General features: G+C 36.1%; 1 protein-coding gene and 1 long non-coding RNA gene across 4 annotated transcripts in view; both read left to right on the top strand.

Annotated features, from left to right (window-relative positions):
• Positions 1-16883, top strand: part of CNTLN (centlein) — a 311458-nt gene extending 294575 nt beyond the window's left edge. For all 3 annotated transcript variants that reach the window (XM_053205061.1, XM_053205064.1, XM_053205063.1), the window contains 3 exons: positions 1998-2183; positions 4887-4964; positions 15912-16883. In XM_053205061.1, coding sequence (XP_053061036.1) covers positions 1998-2183; positions 4887-4964; positions 15912-16013 — 366 coding nt within the window. In that variant the 3' untranslated portion in view covers positions 16014-16883. The remainder of the gene's footprint in view (positions 1-1997; positions 2184-4886; positions 4965-15911) is intronic.
• A 32-nt stretch (positions 16884-16915) lies between these two features.
• Positions 16916-18138, top strand: LOC128312196 (uncharacterized). Its single transcript, XR_008291174.1, has 2 exons — positions 16916-17736; positions 17828-18138. It is a non-coding gene; the product is annotated as an uncharacterized LOC128312196 (long non-coding RNA).
• The last annotated feature ends 967 nt before the right edge of the window (positions 18139-19105 follow it).

The following is a 19105-nucleotide window of genomic DNA, read 5'->3' as shown; positions in this document are numbered from 1 at the left end:
TGAAAATTGAAAAATGAAAACTTAAAAGTAGCAGAAAAAGTCATGGTTAGAAAATGCATTTATATATGTCTCATTGTGGAGAATACTTTTTGAAGTAACACACTAAATTCAAAAGTGAGAAAGAAAGGAAAAGAACCATTGAGTATATTAAAAATAAGAAATATTTTTCCTTGGCATGAAACACTAATTACTGTGAAAAGAAAAATACAAAGAATGAAAAAATTCACTTATGTACAATAGATAAATATAATATCCCCAATATGTAAATGATTCCTGTAAATCACTAAGAAAAACAGAAAAAAATGAGAAAAGAAATATAATATTTCTTAAGGCTGATGTTCAACTTTTTTTTTTTCACAAGGGAAATGAAAACTTACACATACAGTGAAAAAACAAGCTACGGTAAAATCCCAGATTGGTGTTTTGCTAATGGTATGCAGAAACAAGTACTTTTTTTTTAAGTTTATTTATTTATTTTGAGAGAGACAGAGACAGCATGAGCAGGGGAGGGGCAGAGAGAGGGAGAGAGAATCCCAAGCAGGCTCTGTGTTTTCAGCGCAGCTCCTGATCCAGGGATTGAACTCACCAACGGTGAGATCATGACGTGAGCTGAGGTCAAGAGTCCCACACTCAAATGACTGAGCCACCCAGGAGCCCCTCTTTTAATGTTTATTTGTTTTTGAGAGAGAGAAAGAGCACGAGCTGGGGAGGGGCGGGGAAGGGGGTGGACAGAGGATCAGAAGCAGGCTCCACACTGACAGCAGAGAGCCCAATATGAGACTTGAACTCATAAACTGTGCGATCATGACCTGAGCCAAAGTTGGACGCTTAACCAGTTGAGCCACCCAGGTGCCCCACAAATACTTTCATATGTTCTTTGTAGAGGTATATCTTGGTACTGTCTTGGAGGGTGGGGACATTAAAGGTTTTCAGAATTACAGTTAGACACACCCATTGGTCCAGCAATTTCTCTTCCATGGATATATCCTAGAGATGCAAAATGTATACATGAGCACTGTTATTTATCGCAACATTGCTTGAGCTGGCATAAGATTGAAAAACCCAAACAGCGGTGCCTAGATGGCTCAGTTGGTTAAGCTCAGAGCCTGGAGCCTGCTTTAGATTCTGTGTCTCCTTTTCTCTCTGCCCCTCCCCAGCTCTCACTTGCGCGCGCGCGCTCTCTCTCTCTCTCTCTCTCTCAAAAATAAATAAACTTTAAAAAAGAAAAACAACCCAAACATCTGGCTAGGCTGCTCTCAGTTCACGAAGCCGGGCACCCGAGGTCCAGAGCTCTGTCTACCCAGAGTAAGGGGTGTCCTTTTCTCATGCTTGGGTAGGTATGGTATAGACTAGCATTGATTCGTTTCTGAAAAGGAGAACTTAAAGACTCTTGTGAAGTAGTCCCATGGTTTTGGATTTGTTGTTTTTTTTTTTTTATTTTATCTTTATTGTTGTCTTTCCCACAAATATTTCAATTGCATTTTTACTCAACTTGCCTTGATCAAGTCCTTGCAAAGGATTTCTGATCCAGTTTTAATAAAATAGAAATAGCTTTCTTTCTGTAGCCATATTTCACCAGTTTATGTAATAATTAAATTAATAACATAATTAACCTGTTACAATGAATATACACACATTCAGCAATAAACAAACAACAATTGGCATCAGCTCTGTGGGCAGGAGTAGTTATGCTCTGGCATGATGAAAAGTAGCCTGCCTGATGCAAGAGCTCACCAACGAGAATATCAGTTCATAAACCTGAAAGAGGGATTGGAGAGTTTGGTTAATCCAGCAAGTTGGTTGAGTGTTCATTTAAGAGAGCTTTTATTACATACAGACAATAAGTAAAGAGCAATCTATTGTGTTCCAAAATAAATAAAATCAGAGTAATCCTAATAAGCAATGATTTGCTGATATCCTTATATTTTTATATTATAACTGCTTTGTCTTCATTTATGACTTCCATATGAGCCCACATTCTTTCCAATGTGTTGCAGGCTTTGGTCAAGGAATTACAAAATGATGTCTATGAAATAAGGCAACAAATCAGAGAGCGTAAAAAAATGCAGAAAAACAGGGACGCTTGCAGAACTTCAACCCATAAAGCCCAGACGTTGGCAGCTTCTATTCTCAACATTTCACGGTCAGATCTAGAGGAAATATTAGACACAGAAGATGAAATGGTAAGGTCATTTAAGTATTTATTAATCAAGGGCTCTTTACACATTGAGCTTAAGCAAATACTTTTATTTGTTTTATAATTCTTAGAGTTTCATCTTTAATATAATATTAATGAAGGTAAGCTTGACAATGTACTAGTGAAAGTTACATCAAGGGTATTAACCAACTCAGAAAACCTTTAGAAAAATTTAACTGTAATACAGAAATAAGCCAGTACGTAGAACCTTTAGACCTGCTTCTTTGTTATTCAAGTCCTTTCCTGTCACTTCCATTTTCTTTAATTTAGTTAATCATATATCTTATAAGATACTATTTTTAATTAAGCCAGTTTGAATGGATTTAGTTAAGGTGGGTCATCATTGATTTGAGGACCTTTCCTCCGATGTGAGTAAAAATAGTAAATCTATTGGCTTTCCTAGATAAATTCAAAATTATTGTTGATGAAGTTAAAGAAAAATATATTTATGGCTTTAAATTGGCTCAAGTACTCCTGTCTGAGTGAATTGATATGCATACAGATATGAGTCTTCAGTAGCAATTCTGTACCCCTGGGGAGGCCACTGCATTTTTAAACATAGTTGTTTCCTCGTTGACATAGAAGCTCATCCTATACATAGTCTTCTATGAGACCTGAGGATGATAATCCTGTTCTACTATTAAGTCTCTGAACTTTAATGCATGAATACTAGACTTTATTGTTTGCAAACATTTAAAGAGATGACAGCACTAGTAGCTTCCCAATACATATTTGCTCAATGAATAACTAAAATGGTAGATGTGAATATTTGTATGAGAACATCCTCCAGCAGCCCTGTCAGCTTCTCAAAAAACTTCTGGAGAAAAAAAAATTCTGGAGCAGAGCAGATCTACAATTTGCAAACTGCAAAAACTGCAGTTTTTAAACTTCCAGGAATTCTTAGAAAAGAGGTCAAACTATGAAATTATTTTCATCCCATGGGTGAACAGGATAGTGAACGTTCAGTTTCCCTTTTTTTAGCACCTATGCCACAATGCCCATGACTTCTGCACTTTGAATTCACTTTGTGAATTCTGAACTTTGAAGGATGGAGCATTATCAAATATAGTATCAAATACAAGACACACAAGAAATAATAGTGTCTCTGGCAAAGGTGTTAACTATACATTATTATAGACATTTAATTAATATTTGTTGATTGACAATGAGAATCCTAACAGAAAATTAGGATTGAGTCCTCCACTGTTGCCTAAGAGCTTTAAAACAAGCAGATTTCCAAAAGCCCTCATGTATGTGTGTATTTGTGTGTGCATGTGTGTGCATACACACAGATAAATGTTCTGGAAGACAGGCCCATCGGCTTTGTGTTGTCTCAAAAGATGCCCTCTCTAGGCTTACAAATTAGGAAAAAGTACCCTCTCTGAATGGACAAGTTAGAAAAAAGTTTTCCCTTTGAGTATATGAATTAGATCTCTCTTTATAGTCCCAAAGAGTAGCTGGCACATTTCTGTGAAGAAATAGTACCCCAGCCTCTGCCTCTGGGCAGATGTATTCTAGAGCCAGAACGTAGAGCACTGAAGTTTGCATATCACATAACCTTCAGTGCAAGTCCTCCTGGAAGAAAAAGGACACTAGTACAAACACCCTGTTCTAGGAGGATCAGTGCACCTTGATACATTTACTAGGTTTAATTATAGATCAGAGCTTAGTTAGATCCCTGCGTCTTTTCAGAGGTCTAGAGAGTTGACTGGACTTGTCCAAGCAGAGCCCAAACCAGCTGACTTATATTCTTTAAGCTACACTGAATTCTAGCAAATTCATGTAAAAATTGATACTCCATATGAAGTGCCTAGTGGGATACCTGGCATACAGTAAATTTCAACAAATGTTAGTTTCCCAAAAACCTTTCCCTTTTTGAAAAGTCCGTCTTTTTGTAAACTGAATCATGATTTTATTTTATTTTATTTTGAATCATGATTTTAACTGAATAATCAACAGCACATATGAATGCATTATAGTTTCAGAAATATATTACCTCGATAATTGAAAGGTTGAAATATTTAGGCACTTACAACACTGTTAGGTTGAAGAGCCCCTTGCTTATCAGTCAGTTATTGGATATTTTAAATGAGTAAGCATTTAAATACCCCAGTGGCATGCCACGTCCTATTTTGTTTTTACCTGTAACAATTACTCCTTAATTATCTATTGGCAAGTCATATTGTTTCAGTATAAGGTTTTATGTTATCTTACAAGAGTCCCTTGTAAATGATTATTTTATATAGCTCTGTCTTTTTATTAAGTTTATTTACTTATTTAAGTAATCCCTACACCTAATGTGGGACTTGAACCCATGATGCCAAGATCAAGCGTCACAAGCCAGGCAGCCAGCCAGGCACCTCTGTACAGGTCTGTCTTATTTTTTCTTGATTTTAATCGCTTTTACCTCCACCTCAGTCTCTACCTTGAGCTCCACTGTGAAGGCAGAAATAAAATATTCCTGAATTGTATTGTGAAATAGAGAGATAGAGCTTTATCTTCTGCATGTCAGTATTTATAAAGTATTATTAAGAGCACAGATTTGCATATTCCCTCCTCTGGAGGGACAGGCTGGTCTTTGTTGAATTCTATTCTGCCAGTATCTCTCTAAATTTATTTAGTTACCTGACAGTATGATCAAGTTCATGTACTTACAATTAACACCAGTCTTTTGATTTTCTTCATTTAGGAAATAGAAAGGATGAAGATAGATGCTGAAAATGATCAGGAATGGCTGTTGTACATTCAGAAACTTCTTGAAGGACAGGTATTTCATTTTTCTGCTTCATGTATTAAAACTTCTCAAAAAAACATTTCAAGCCTTACATTTTTACTCGATGTCTAACTTTTTGCAAATAGTTACACATTATTTACTTCTGTTAGGTAAAGAAGTATTCCAATAGGTAGACAGGAAAGTTAACCCTCTATTTGTACTTTTGGACTTAACAAATGAAACAAATGCCTTGGGAAGAGCCAACATAGGTCTTAGCAAATGCATTAATTAAATTATTGAGTCAGCCTCTATGCTAGCTACACTGAAAAGGATCCGTTCTCTCAGCCCTCTTAGGAAAAGAGATTCTTTATTATGTGTCTTTAAAGTTAGTAGTTGATATGGACACCTGAGGAGTTCATGGGTTTCAGTGACCTTTTACTATGGACCTGTTTCCAGTCAATTCATGTTTTCCTCACAGCCAGACAGCTGTTTATTACTGTGTCTTCCCGCATTCTCTACAATATTTTCTACTGAGACCTCGAGCAGCTTGTTAGTGGGAAGTAAATATTGATTTGGCATCCTGTCAATGCAGGAAGAATGAAAAAATTTCCACCAGAGGCCCCTCAAACATTTTCCTATCGACATTTTCTGGGCCGAGTGGAAAGCTGCATAGAGGATGACAAGGCCAAGACGAGTTGAAATCCCTGAGGGGTCCATTGAGACGGCTGCTGTGACCTGTGTGATACTTTTTCTTTCCTTTCAAGTATTTTTTTAATACACATAGAGTCTGCTGGGATGTGCCCCTCTTGTAAGTGATCAAGGGCAGTTTATTGGCAGGTGAGAGCCCTGCTTTTCTAGTCATAGCCAGCTTTTGTTTTGACATCACCAACAGCATGTAATGTATTCGAAAAGTTTTTCATTAGAGTTCTTTTTGCTTAACCTAATTGTCTCTTTTAAAAATGAACCAAGGATAAAAAGAGCTAAAATGTGTTTTTCAAAATAGCAAAAAATATACACATCCATTACTGTCCTGTGATTTTTGGAAAGCCATTATAAATGTTTCTGTGTAAAGATTGAAAATAAAAGCAGTTTTAAACACATTTATTTTACATTTATATGAACAAACAACAGCATCTATACTTCTGGAAAAGTCAAGGATAAGTAAATAATACATGAACTACTCATATTCTTAGTGTCAGTCTTATATATTTTTGAAATGTTATCTGGAATCACTTCCATAGTAACAGAAGGTGATTGGCAATCTTTGCTTAAAGTTCTTCAAGTGCAGACAATGTCTTCTACAGTGACAACTTGCTTTTGAGAAGAAAGGCCATTTCTTAATGAATGTTGCGTGCCCAGCACCCAGCCCAGTGGCCAGCACATCAAAGGAGTTCAGTAATGAGTGTGACAGGTTATATATTTAGGCTTGAAAAATGATAAAAAATAAACTCTTAAATGAATTTTTTAATGTTCAATTTGTAAACATGACTCTTTAATATGGAGCTTTCATCGTCAGTTGTGGACATAAAAAAAAATAGATCCACATGCGTAAATCTTTATTAAATTTTTCTAAAGCTGTACTGACACCAGACCTGCTTTTTTGACTCACCTTTGTAGATGTACATGCACACATTCTACATTATCTGGATGTATACTTATGCCGCTTAGTCGGTGCAAAAAAAATCCTGTGGAAAATGGCATTAGACCGCTTAATACTGCAGTTTGATGTAGTGCCTTTTTGTGCCACTGAGCCTGGACTCTGGAATATAATTGCCTGGCAGTATTGATTTAATTGCCCAGGTTTATTTGTGGACTCCTAATTATTGACTGGAGGTAAATTTAATGGAGCAGCCTTTATGAACACTGGGAAAGCGCCTCTGTTGCCGTTATACATAATGAACTGCATCATGTGCCTTTAGATCATTTTTCAAGCTAATTTTATTCCACTGTGACAGTATGAAAACATTTAAAAAGTCAAAGACTTTTTATTTTTATTACTGACATAGGTGGTTTTGCTGATGTCTTTGAATTTTGTGAGAAAAAAATAGTGACTTGATTGGTTGCACTTGAATGTCACTTCATAATTACACCCAAGAGAAAAATCTATAAAATAGAAAACATCTTTTTTTTTAGCCTACTTTTCTTCTCTCTCCGTTCCAGCAATTACATTTGTCCTGAATTTTAGAAAAGGTTTTCTTTGTCCGACAATTTTTAGAAGCTGTTATGCCTCTAAAAGTGTATGTATGTTCATTCCTACATTTGCTTAGTACAATATACAGTTCTGTGTGTCTGAGGTTACGTGATTGTCAAGCTGTGGAATAATTGAGCACATTTCCTTAAAAAAATAATTAATTTAATATTGATATTTGGTTATTAGAATATTTTGAAGATGAAATTATTGGAAAACTTCTCTTTTATGTCCTCTGTGTTGGGTGCTGTAAGGGAATTCTCAGATCAGAGGAGTCAGTCTGGCCCTTTGGTTTTACCTTTTGTTTAAGAATTAAGCCACAAAATGATTTTCTTTCAAAGAAAATTTTCTCTGCATTCATTTGGTGTAAATTTGCATTCATATAATGCTTGCCACAAAATAAAAAGCTGTTCCGCCATGTGGCAATATGGGACTATACAACAATATAATGCCTACTACTGCTGCTAGCCAGAAGTGCATGACAACTGAAAGGCCTGAAACCTTAACTTTTCTTTATTTAAGGCAGAGTGCAAATATATGGCCTCTTTGCTTCAAGTAGTCCTGGTGCAATTGGTAATTTTATGTGTAATCATATCTGCACCTAACTTTTGTTCCTACAGATTTCTAGCAATAAAAATTACACTAAAAAAATCTTTCTAATATCTACTGTTATTCTTACAGCATAGCTGCCATTTAATTTCTTTGAACATTTTTACTTGTATTAATTCATCTTTCTTACATTATTACATTTTTAAAAACTTGCAATCTATGGCAGAGAAAAGCAAACAAATTAATGATTATAATAGGATGGGAGAACCCTTCCAAATTAGTTCTTCTGTAGTTCAGAGGGTGGGAGAAAAAAAACAGAGATAGAAAAAGTAGGCTGAGACCAAACTATAAAAGCAGTGAGCAAGAAAGAGATATGATCAGAGTTGTGTTTTATAAAGATGCTTGAGATCAGCACATAGTAGGTCTGTAGGGAGAGAGACTGGGAGCAGGAAGATAGTTTAGGCAAAGGGCAATGAGGGTCTGCATGTGCCATTGCCATAAAAATGGAAAGAATGAGATAGATGTGACCCACATTATAGCGATTGAATCAATAGCAGTAATGAGATTAGATAGAGTCAGAAAGCAGAAACCATAGATGGGTGAGTTTAATACCCCACATAAAGAGAAAGATGATGATACCTCTAAGAGTTTGAGACACCAAAAGGTGTAGATCAGATGTGGTAGGGAGGAGATGTCAGTACTGAATCCATAGAAAGTGTAGTAGATGCATTCCATTAACAATATTCAAGGATTCAAGTGTTTTCATTAATTCAGCTAGCCTTCTCTCTGGCTTTTCTCAGTGAAATTTAACCATTTGTGAACACATTTCAAACTCTTACAACTCAACAACTAAAAGTAAAGAAACTGACTTGAATAGACATTTCTATAAGAAGATAAAAAGATAGCTAATAAGGGCATGAAAAGATGCTCGACATCATTAACCATCAGGGAAATGGAACCCAAAAACTGAGATGAGGTACTGCCTCACACCGAGCAGGTTGGCTATCACGAAAAAGACAGACAATACCAAGGGTTGGTGAAGATGTGGAGAAATTAGAACCCTTATACATTGCTGCTGAGAATGTAAAATGATGCCACTCCTGAGGAAAAGAGTCCTTCACTTCTTCAGAAAGTTAAAAATAGAGATTATATAACCCAGCAGTTTCATCCTCTAGGCATATACCCACAATAAATGAAAACACATGTCCATACAAAAACTTCTACATGAATGTTCACAACAGCATTATTCATAATACCTCCAAAGTGGAAGCAACCCAGAGGTACATCAGCTGATGAATGGATTAATTTGGCGTATGTATACATGGACGATTATTCTGCCATAAAATGGAATGAAGTAGTAAATACATGCTACAACACAGCCCTATAACCCTTATGCTAAGTGAAAGAAGCCACACACAAAAGGTCACATATAGTCTGACTGCATTCATATGAAATGTCCAGAATGGCAAATCTATATAAAGACAGAAAGTAGAGTGGTGGTTACCATGGAGATCGGGGTGGGGGCAGGCAGACAGGGAGTGGCTGCTAATGGGTACAGAGTTTCTTTTGAGGGTGATGGAAATGTTCTAGAATGAGATAGTGGCGATGGTGGCACAGCCTTGTGAATATATCAAAAACCAACGAATTCTATACTTTAAAGTGGTGAATTTCATGTTATGTGAACTATATATTAATTTAAAAAATGTTCTCTTTAATATCAAAAGAGGAAAAAATACATTTATTTAAAAAATATTTTTAATGTTTATTCATTTTTAATAGAGAGAGCACGCACAAGCAGGGTTGGGGCAGAGAGAGAGGGAGACACAGAATCTGAAGTAGGCTCCAGGCTCTGAGCCATCAACATGGACCCCAACGCAGGGCTTGAATCCAAGAACCACGGGATCATGACCTGAGCAGAAGTCAGACGCTTAACTGACTGAGCCACCCAGGTGCCCCCAGAAAAAAGAATACATTTAAAAATAAATTCCATAGGGGTTCCTAGGTGGCTCAGTCAGTTAAACATCCAACTCTTGATTTCAGCTCAGGTCATGGTCTCACAGTTTGAGAGATCGAGCCCTGCGTCAGGCTTCATGCTGAACATGCAGCCTACTTAAGATTCTCTCCCTCTCCCTCTGACCCTTTCTAACTTGTTCTCTCTCTCTTCTCTCTCTCTCTCTCTCTAAAAAAAAAGTAAATTAAATAAATTTCTTATATCACATATGCCATCTCCTCTACCATTAATTAGCAGAGATTGCCTTAAATGCATTTGAATTTGAACTTCTGTCTCCTGGTCATAATTATGAACAAATGAGATAAGTGATTTCCTTTCATTTGGCACATAAGGAGATGTCCCTCTGTTATGCTCTGACTGATACTTACCTTCTCACATATCCAAACTAGTAGTAGTCATTTATACTCTGCCTTCTAAGAGACAACTGTTTATTTGTTCTGCCCATTCTGATCCTCAAAATTATAAAATTGTAATAAAGGTCATTTAACTTTGCCTTTAGGCCTTAATAATACGTGAAACAGTACTTTTTACTTGGGACTTTAAAAGGTAACAGAGAGTTAGTGGAGATAACACTGAACCTATACTATGGAATCCTTTTTAAAAAAAAAAAACATGTACATAGTGCCTCCTACATTATTGTTTCAGGTTTGGGAGTACAGAAGTGAGCAGAGGAGACAAAAATCACCTCCTTCATGGAGTTTACATTTCTGGGGGTGAAGGACAATAAAAGAGTTAAAATATATAAACTGTGAAATTTATTAAACAATTAAATTGAACAGAATTATGGGTATATATGTTAAAATATGTATACTTGTACAGAATAAATAATTACAGTTATAAATGCAATATGGTTCTTTACTAGGATTTGTATAAAAACCTTGAGCCGGGAATGACTAGAAAATGTGTCTTGATTTCATTTTGTTTTAGCCCTGTTCTTTATTATTTGCTAATCCTTTTCTGGATTTTATTCAGTCCATTTTAGTCCACTTTTTGGAGATCATTTTCTTGCATTGGGAGCATATAAAAAATTCTTTCTGCCTTCAGCTGTTGAGAATTTAAAGTACAGAATTTAATCAGTGGTTTTTCTTTAGCTTTAAATATCCCTGTTCCTATTAGATGCTTCAGATCTTGCAAATGCTGAAATTTAAAATGGCTCTTTCCCCAGTGCCCTCTCTGCAAAATATGCTTACCTTCTACAGAATCCTTGCAATATGGCAGTGAGAAGAGTTTTATAAATCTCCCTGGCTTTTGTAAATAGAGTAACTTCCAGGCTGAAGGTTAACTGAAAGTTTCTCCTTAGAACTCAGAACACATCTAGTCTGTTACTTTCTGTGTGGCACTTACAACACATGCAAGCACATGCAGGCACATTCACTCACCCCTGCTCACACACGTAAACCCACTCCCTCAGCCACCCGCACAGCTTTCTTACATCTAGCGAAATAGCAAGAGTTCAAATTTCTCCATTCAGAGCCTTCCTGGGATTTTTTTTTAATTTAACAATGTTAAGCCTTCTTTCATGTTTCCAGTAAAAGCAGGTACACTACATGAAATGAAATACATTTATTTTCAATAGGACTCAAGCTAGATTAAAGTCAATTTGTGTTTTAAAAGTGGTATCTTCTTGGTGGTAGTTTTCAAACCAAAAACAAGAATGAAAATGGTTAAAATGTTCATCTTGTTCTTTAGATTTTTGTTAAAAGCACATTCCAGTTAGTGCTCATGCTGTTGAGTTATCTATGTTTTATAGTCATGGACGTTAGGCTTGGTTATTTTTCCAATATAGCTCTCAAAGGTCTGCAACCATCATTCATGCCTTATCTTTATACAGAAACACTTAAATGAAACCACAACTTGCGAGTATGAGTGATAAACTTGAGATTGTGTCAGTGGCATACCAGCTCCTAGAGGCAAACATCTGTAGGTGTTTACATGTGAGATAAGCTGGAAATCTGTGTGAAATCAGGGGAAATCGCTCCCTAAAAGAAGTCACCTTTTGCAACAGGGACAGCCCGATTGATTAGGAAGACCCACTTTAAGACCACACCACACACCAAGCAAAGCTCAGTTGTTCCGGTGTCCTAGTTAAATTTCCATACCAAGAAATCTCACACAGTATCAACTCTTCACCTGTCTCATCTTCTCCGTGATGTTGAAGCGTTCAAGCCTGTGGGACTCTGTATTGACATACCCAGGAGTATCCCTTCTCCTTTGTTATGCAAGAGAAAGAAAGAAATCATGCAGTCTTTCTGGACTTCATATGCCATCGGAGATGAAACTCGAGGCAGCATAATTGTCGGGTTTGTTGTTTCAGATACATTTGATGGGGCAAGTAGAGAAAGTATGGCTGCTGTTGTCCAGTCAGCTTGCTGCCACTTCAGTCCAACTCCAAAATCCTATCCATGAAAGAATAGTGGTGCTTTCTGTGTCTGAAGGAGTTCCCTCTAGAATGCATGTAGAGAGATTTTAATGTACTCTAAACACCCTGTGTGAGATAACCTTGCATTTCATCTAGACTCCGGTCTCCTGGTCTTCTTAATGTTTTTAAAGCTTTTTGCTGTTAAAACAAATAAAAAACGGGGCAAACAAGCAGACCATGTGAATTTTTAAAGCATTTTCCAAGGCATTTTGTATTTTAAAGACAGTCTTAACTGCACCCAATCTATAGCTCTCTGTTGAGAATTGACGTTCATTTGATACTATAAGCTTTTGAAGAACTCTGTGAATCACAGTAGACTAAATTATGTCCCATCAGTCTTCAGGTTAACTGTAATTTATAAGATTTTTTAAATGTTTGTTTATTTATTTTGAGGTGGGGGGCAGAGAGAGAGTGAGAGAGAGAACACGAAGCGACAGAGCCTAATACGGGGTTCCATCCCCATGTAGGGTTCGATCCCACAAACCATGAGATCATGACCTGAGCCAAAATTAAGAGTTCGAGGCTCAACTCACTGAGCCCCTGTAATTTGTAAGATTTAAGAATTAACAATAATCTGTAAATGATAAAAGTGATTATTCTCAGTTAGCTAAAATAGCCAGTGAACTTAAAAAACCCATTCTTAACCACTTTCAGAAAACAAGAATTTTCATTAATTCATCCTAGACTAAGCAGAGGTTTTTATCTGTATAGGCTATGAAAGAAGTTTGCCAAATAAAGAATAGTGCACACTTGGCAAGAGAAGCTATTTTTGAAACCAATACTGCTGGTCCACTCGTTATTTGGATGTATTGAGTCTACTCCATGAATAAGGAACAATTTATAAAGTAGGAGGGACACGTGCTTAAAATTTTTTGGTTAACAGTTACTTTGAGTTATAGTGTTCATTTGTAAAAAATAAGTCATATTCATTTGAAAACAGTAAGTATATTTTATGAAATGTTTTCTAATCTGACTTTTCCTTAGTCTTCTTCTAGGTTTGTTTCAATTACTAACAATTATATTATAAAATTACATTAATTTTATATTTTATAAAATTACATTAATTTTATATTTTATAAAATTACAGTTGATCCTTTCGAAAGGCCTCTTTGAGAGTCGGACTTACAGTTCCCAGGGAACAACAAGTCATAAAAAGCAAATAGAGTGAGCACTGTGTTTGGAGAAAGAAATTCAGAGTTGGTTTATGAAAAAGGAAATAGAAAGGTTGAATTAAAATAAACATCTCCAACTAGTAAGATATATGAATTTTAATTTAATATTATATAAAGACAGATAATAATATCCTTCTGACCTATTTGCAGAGAAATAGAAGAACCTCTAAGGGCAGATAGATATGCACATACCGTGCATCATGATTAAAAGATTGATCACTTTTTGAAATCTATATGTGTTAGCCTCTATACAAAGCTTAAAAGAAGCTTACAATCCAATAAAACAGGATTGACAAACAGTTGTGTTTAACTGTGGGGCTTTTTGTTTTATTGGGAGCCAGAGGAAGAGAATAAAGTGAGTTGTCAGTAGTAAATTAGTAAATGGACCTCTTGTTCCACCTCGGAGGCTTCCTGGAAGAGAAATTCTTTGAGCTAGATTTTTTTAAAAGGAAGTGAAATTTCCAAGTACATGACATGTTGAAAACTGTTCAGATCACAAGATAAAAAGGTTTATGTTTAACTTGAAAGTGTAATATGCAAATAAGATGATTAATGTCAGTACATTGTGGCCTGGTGAAAGTACTGTGACATTATTACATAGGAAATTACAGAACCAGCATGTTTCCCAAAGTGTGTTCCATGGATTGCTAGTTCCTCATGATAAACAGACCATGAGAAGAGCATGGACAAATGAATTTAGAAACAGAGTATTACATTGCTTGGAGACTCACAGTGTCTGTTAATATCTTAAAGCTTCTAAGAGATCCTGAAATAGAGGAACTTTTTAAGGTTTGGTTTGTTTCCCAAACTTATTTGGTCAGAGGACCCTTTTTTCCCTTGAACAGCTTGAGGAAATTACATTTTATTTCCACCAGGAAACAACTTGTTTATCTGCCTTTTTGATGGGGATGCATATGGTACTGATAGCCATGGCCAACATAAAGAAGGTTGCCTGATAGTTTTGTTATTATTTTGTATGTGCATTCCTTTAACATCTAATATTAATGCCCTGAGAATTTAAATTATCTAATTTATAAGACTGGAAGTTTTGCCAAATATGACTCTTTTCTGCATCCCAGAAGGACAATCTGTCAAAGTAATGATTTGCTGTTAGTATCCTTACCTTGCAGAAGGGAGTCTAACATTCTTCCTTACTTCTAAGATGCATTTTCCCCACATTTTCATATTTCTGACATTGCAATGCAAACACAGTGCTATATATTTAATGGGGTAGTAGGGGTTTTTTATTTCCCAGAAAAAAGCTGTTTTTAATTCAATGCATGTATCTTCTATTCAAGTCTGTCTTCAGAACTAAAGAAATGTGATATTTTGGTATCTTGTGGTTTCTTCAGTAAGTTTCATGGAAGACCGTGTGTGAAGCTCCTGGCATTGACTTAGAAAAGGCAGTTTGTTACAAAGATGAGAAGGAAGTTAAACTAGAACATTTTTGTTAGAAACTTGGGATCTGAGGCAATCCTATGGACCAGTTTTGGTCTTCGCTTCTCATTCGTGGCCTGCATAATCTGTTTGTCTGGCCTGTGGTTTCACTGCCACTGGCCAACCTTTTCTGTTTACTCCCAGTTCAAATTCGAAAAGGCCGTTCTGGTTGGTTGAGCGAATTATAATCACCCTAGCTGAGCACAGCCGAGCACCTCCTATAGTGGTCTTTGGTCAGGTGCTGATGATGGATGCTGCCTGTGGTCATCCTGGCACAAAAAAGGGCCTGATGGTACTTCCCTTGTGGGGAAGGGGACTGGGCATGGGAAGCATCCCCGTCAACATATTCAAGGAAACAAAAGTGGTCTTTTGCTGGTTAATCAAAAGGGCAACTCCAAGAAATGGCATAACGAATGTCTTAATTATTATAAACCTCTTCTGTGAGACCAGACAGCTGGGAAGGAGACAAAAGGAAGTTGGTGGAGGTGTGGGGGTAATTGGAGACCCTTTTCCCTTTTCTTCTACTTACAGCCCAGACATGTATCCTACGACTCAGACTTCTACAGGAAACCCAGGGAAGCAGAGGGAACAATGAAACTTTACCAGAAAAGTTATATAAATTATGAAATTTAAAAATGTACTCTACATTTCATAAACTCAGCAGTTTGCAACATGTGTATTACACTTTGATGTGCCAAACAAACTTTTCTATAACATCTTAATCAATGGGTATACTTTTGCCATTTTTTTTCGCTCTGAAATTTTACCCTACAACTCTTGAGGTGTTGGGCTCTCACACAGACAAGTGTATTGATAGTTCTCTCTCATTCTTTTATGAGTGATGAGCATACAGTACTCCTTCAGTGGGCCTGTGGGCCCTGGAGATGACTGTAACCTGCTATTGATCAGCTGATTGAAGATAAATGGCTCAGCTGCTTGTATTGCAGATTACATCATTAACATGGTCAGTAAACCATGAATTGTTCAATAAGGCGTTTATCTTTTTTCATTTTACTTCTGCTCTTTTATCATTTTTATTGTAAAAGACAAAATTACCCACACTAACCAGGAAGATCAGTTGAAAAGAGACCCAGAAGGGTGCCATTATGGGTGCAAAGTTGCAGATAGCTGAGTTCTAATGGTTTAATGATATTTAGTGTATGTTTTTGAGCTGAAGAAAATATAGAGTTTTGATCATCTTTTTTTTTGTGTGTTTCTCTTACAGCTTCCTTTTGCCTCATATTTGCTAGAAGCAGTACTGGAGAAAATAAATGAAAGAAAGAAACTAGTTGAAGGATATTTCACAATTATGAAGGATATTAGATGATATTATGATGAAGAACTTTTTTTCAAATGTGAAAACTTTTTGTGCGGTGGGACTGGAGAAATGCATTGCAATCCTGATACAGTATCTGCTCCAACTATCAATAGTCAGGTTCAATACCAAAATAAGAAGTCTCTGAAACGAATTAATTGCTGAACAAGTGAAACTAATTAAGTACACAGCCATTTTAAAGGAAATAGTGTAGCATTTGATTGTTGAATACAAATATTGCCACAAATCAATGCAAACTTAGAAATGATTTTCCTTCCAGTGCAGTAGAAGAAATTAGAACAAGCTTGGACACACAAATTGGCCTGAATATAAGAAGACAAAGGTGTAAACTGAGGACTTAATGTTTTAAGTTTTGTAAGAAACTAGACCATTTACATAAAACCAGTATAAAAGGCCTTAAATCATCCAATGAAGAGCAATTTGTTTTATTGGCAAATATAAAACGAAGCATCATATCTTAGGGATGAGAATTTAATGAAATAAATTGTGTGGTCCAATTATATCTGTTCTCAATATACTGGATTATGTAGGAGACACTGTATTTTCCTAGAACTACTTGGCAAAAATAAAAACATTTTCTCCTTTTCTCCCTTTCTTTTTTTAAATTCACATGACTTTGTGTGGCCATCTAAATTAGCAAGGGACCACAAGCCCAGTGTATAAAATTAGGCGAGATCCAGCATAACTCCTACTGTGGTCAACTAATTAAGTTCAAATTCCTAATGATGATATCATCTTTATTTAGATTTCCAAATACTCTTAACCCCATTTCACCTTTTCGCTATATTCCTGCCACACATGACCTTTTTGGTTCCTCTGATTCACCAAACTTCTGCCTGCCTCCAGCCTTTACTCTTTTTCTTTTCTGTACGTTTACTCTTTTCTTTTCTGTACGTTTTTCTCATGACTGGCTCCTTCTCATCATTCAGGATCACCTTATCTGCTCCCTCAGGGACACATTCCCTGGCCATCTTACTACTTAATTTCCTTTATCACAGAAAATTGGCTATTTTACCTGTTCACTTATATGTCTTCATGTTATTTTCTCCTCCCCTTTCCCTTTAGAATACAGGTCCCCTGAGGTTAAGGCAGCGGTTGGCAAATTATGGCCCACAAGCCGAATCTGGACTGCCGCCTGTTTTTGTGCGGCCCACAAGCTAAGAATAATTTTTACATTACCAAATGGTTTAAAACAAAAAGAGAATATGTTTTATAGCATGTGAAGTTTATATGAAATTCAAATTTTAGTGTCCATCAATAAAGTTTTATTGGAACACAGTGATGGTCATTTATTTATGTATTGTTCATGGCTGCTTTCAAACTACAGTAGTGCAAGTGAGTATGCAGCCCAGACCATAAGTGATGCTGTGGTCACTTTGCACTACTTAGCACACTACAAATCACAATGACACAATTCTAGGAAAATACAGTTACAACTTGACAGCATTTCAGATGCCACAATACTACTCTACTGCACTTTTTAAGAAAAATATATACCCATCATGTCAAAACAAGAAAAGAAGAGAAAAATGGCTGTCAGCGTGACATTTTTTACGACATAGCAGAGTGTGGATTATCTTGCTATTGAATTAGATGGCAAAACATTGTGATTATTATACAGTGACAGTATACCTATGCTGAAAGAATGCACTGTATATGGACATTACTGAACTAAGTACTCATAACAGAATTTCCAACTCACAAGAAAACAATGGTAAGAAAATAAACTACAAGATTTTTAATATAATATCTGATCACAGAAGAATTTTGTTACAAAGATAAAATGTGACTGAATTTCTATGCAGGCCTGAGGTCTTCCAGGAAGAAGGCAAGAGGAGTCAGACAGCAATGTTACCACAGAAGGAGAGGGACAAAGAAATTTGACGATGCTACCCCAATAACTAAGTATAGAGGAAAGGGGCCATCAACTAAAGACTGTAGGTGATCCCCAGACACTGGAAAAGTCAAGGAAATGGATTGTCCACCACAGAGACTCCAGGAAAAAAAACAAAAAACAAAAAAAACAGCATTTGTTAACATCCTGACTTTAGCCTAATAAAACTGATTTTGCACATCCCCAGCTATTAGAATAAATTTTGCTTTTTTAAGCCATTAAGTTTGTGATAATTTGTAACTACAGCAATAGAAAATGAATACAGTTTTCTAAAATTCTGTTTAGAATTGTTTTATCTGTTTATGAGGGATATTGGGCAGAAGATACAAAATCAAGGCTGGTTCCATATTCAAACATCAATCAATGTAAGACACCATGTAAACAGGCTAAAGAGAAATATCACATGATTGTAAAATTTTACAAAAACATGAAAAACTTCAATACCCCTGCACGAGAAAAGAAGAAACTCAAAACTAAGAACTTCCTCAATTTGATGGGATTGCAAAATGCCTATGGCTAACATTATACTTACTGATGGAAGATTGAACACTTTCCCCTAAGATCAGGAACAAGGCAAGGATGTCTACTCTCACCACTGTTATTCAACAAAATATTGAAAATCCTGGCCAGCATGGTAAGGCAAGAAAAGGGAATAAAAGGCCTACAGATTGGAAAGGAAGAAGTAAATCTATCTCTTACATAAATAATTCCATACACGAATAAATGAACCTCAGAATTAATAAGTGACTTCTCAAGATACAAGATCAACATAGAAAAATTAATTGTATTTCTATATACTAGTGAACTAGTAATACATGTGTGGAAACCATAATTTAAAATACAATTCACAATTCCTCAAAAAGAAGAAAAAAGAAATACTGAGGTATAAATCTAACAAAGCATGTCTAAGACTTGTATACTGAAAACTACAAACACTGGTGAAAGAAGATTAAATAAATGGGGAGACATGCTGAGAGCATGAATTGGGATACTCAATATAGCAAAGATGCCAGTTGTCTCCAAATTGATATACGGGTTTAATACAATTCCCACAAACATCACAGCAAGATATTTTGAAAATAGAGACAAGAGTCTTCTAAAAAATTGTATGGAAAGGCAAAGGAAGAAGAGTAGCTACAAAGATTTAAGGAAAAATAAAGTGGGGGAAATCACTCTACCCAATTCTAAG

Source organism: Acinonyx jubatus, chromosome D4, assembly GCF_027475565.1.
Source record: "Acinonyx jubatus isolate Ajub_Pintada_27869175 chromosome D4, VMU_Ajub_asm_v1.0, whole genome shotgun sequence".
Lineage (NCBI taxonomy): Eukaryota > Metazoa > Chordata > Mammalia > Carnivora > Felidae > Acinonyx > Acinonyx jubatus.
Note: the sequence above shows the minus strand (reverse complement) of the source record. Positions and strands in the feature narration are given on the sequence as shown.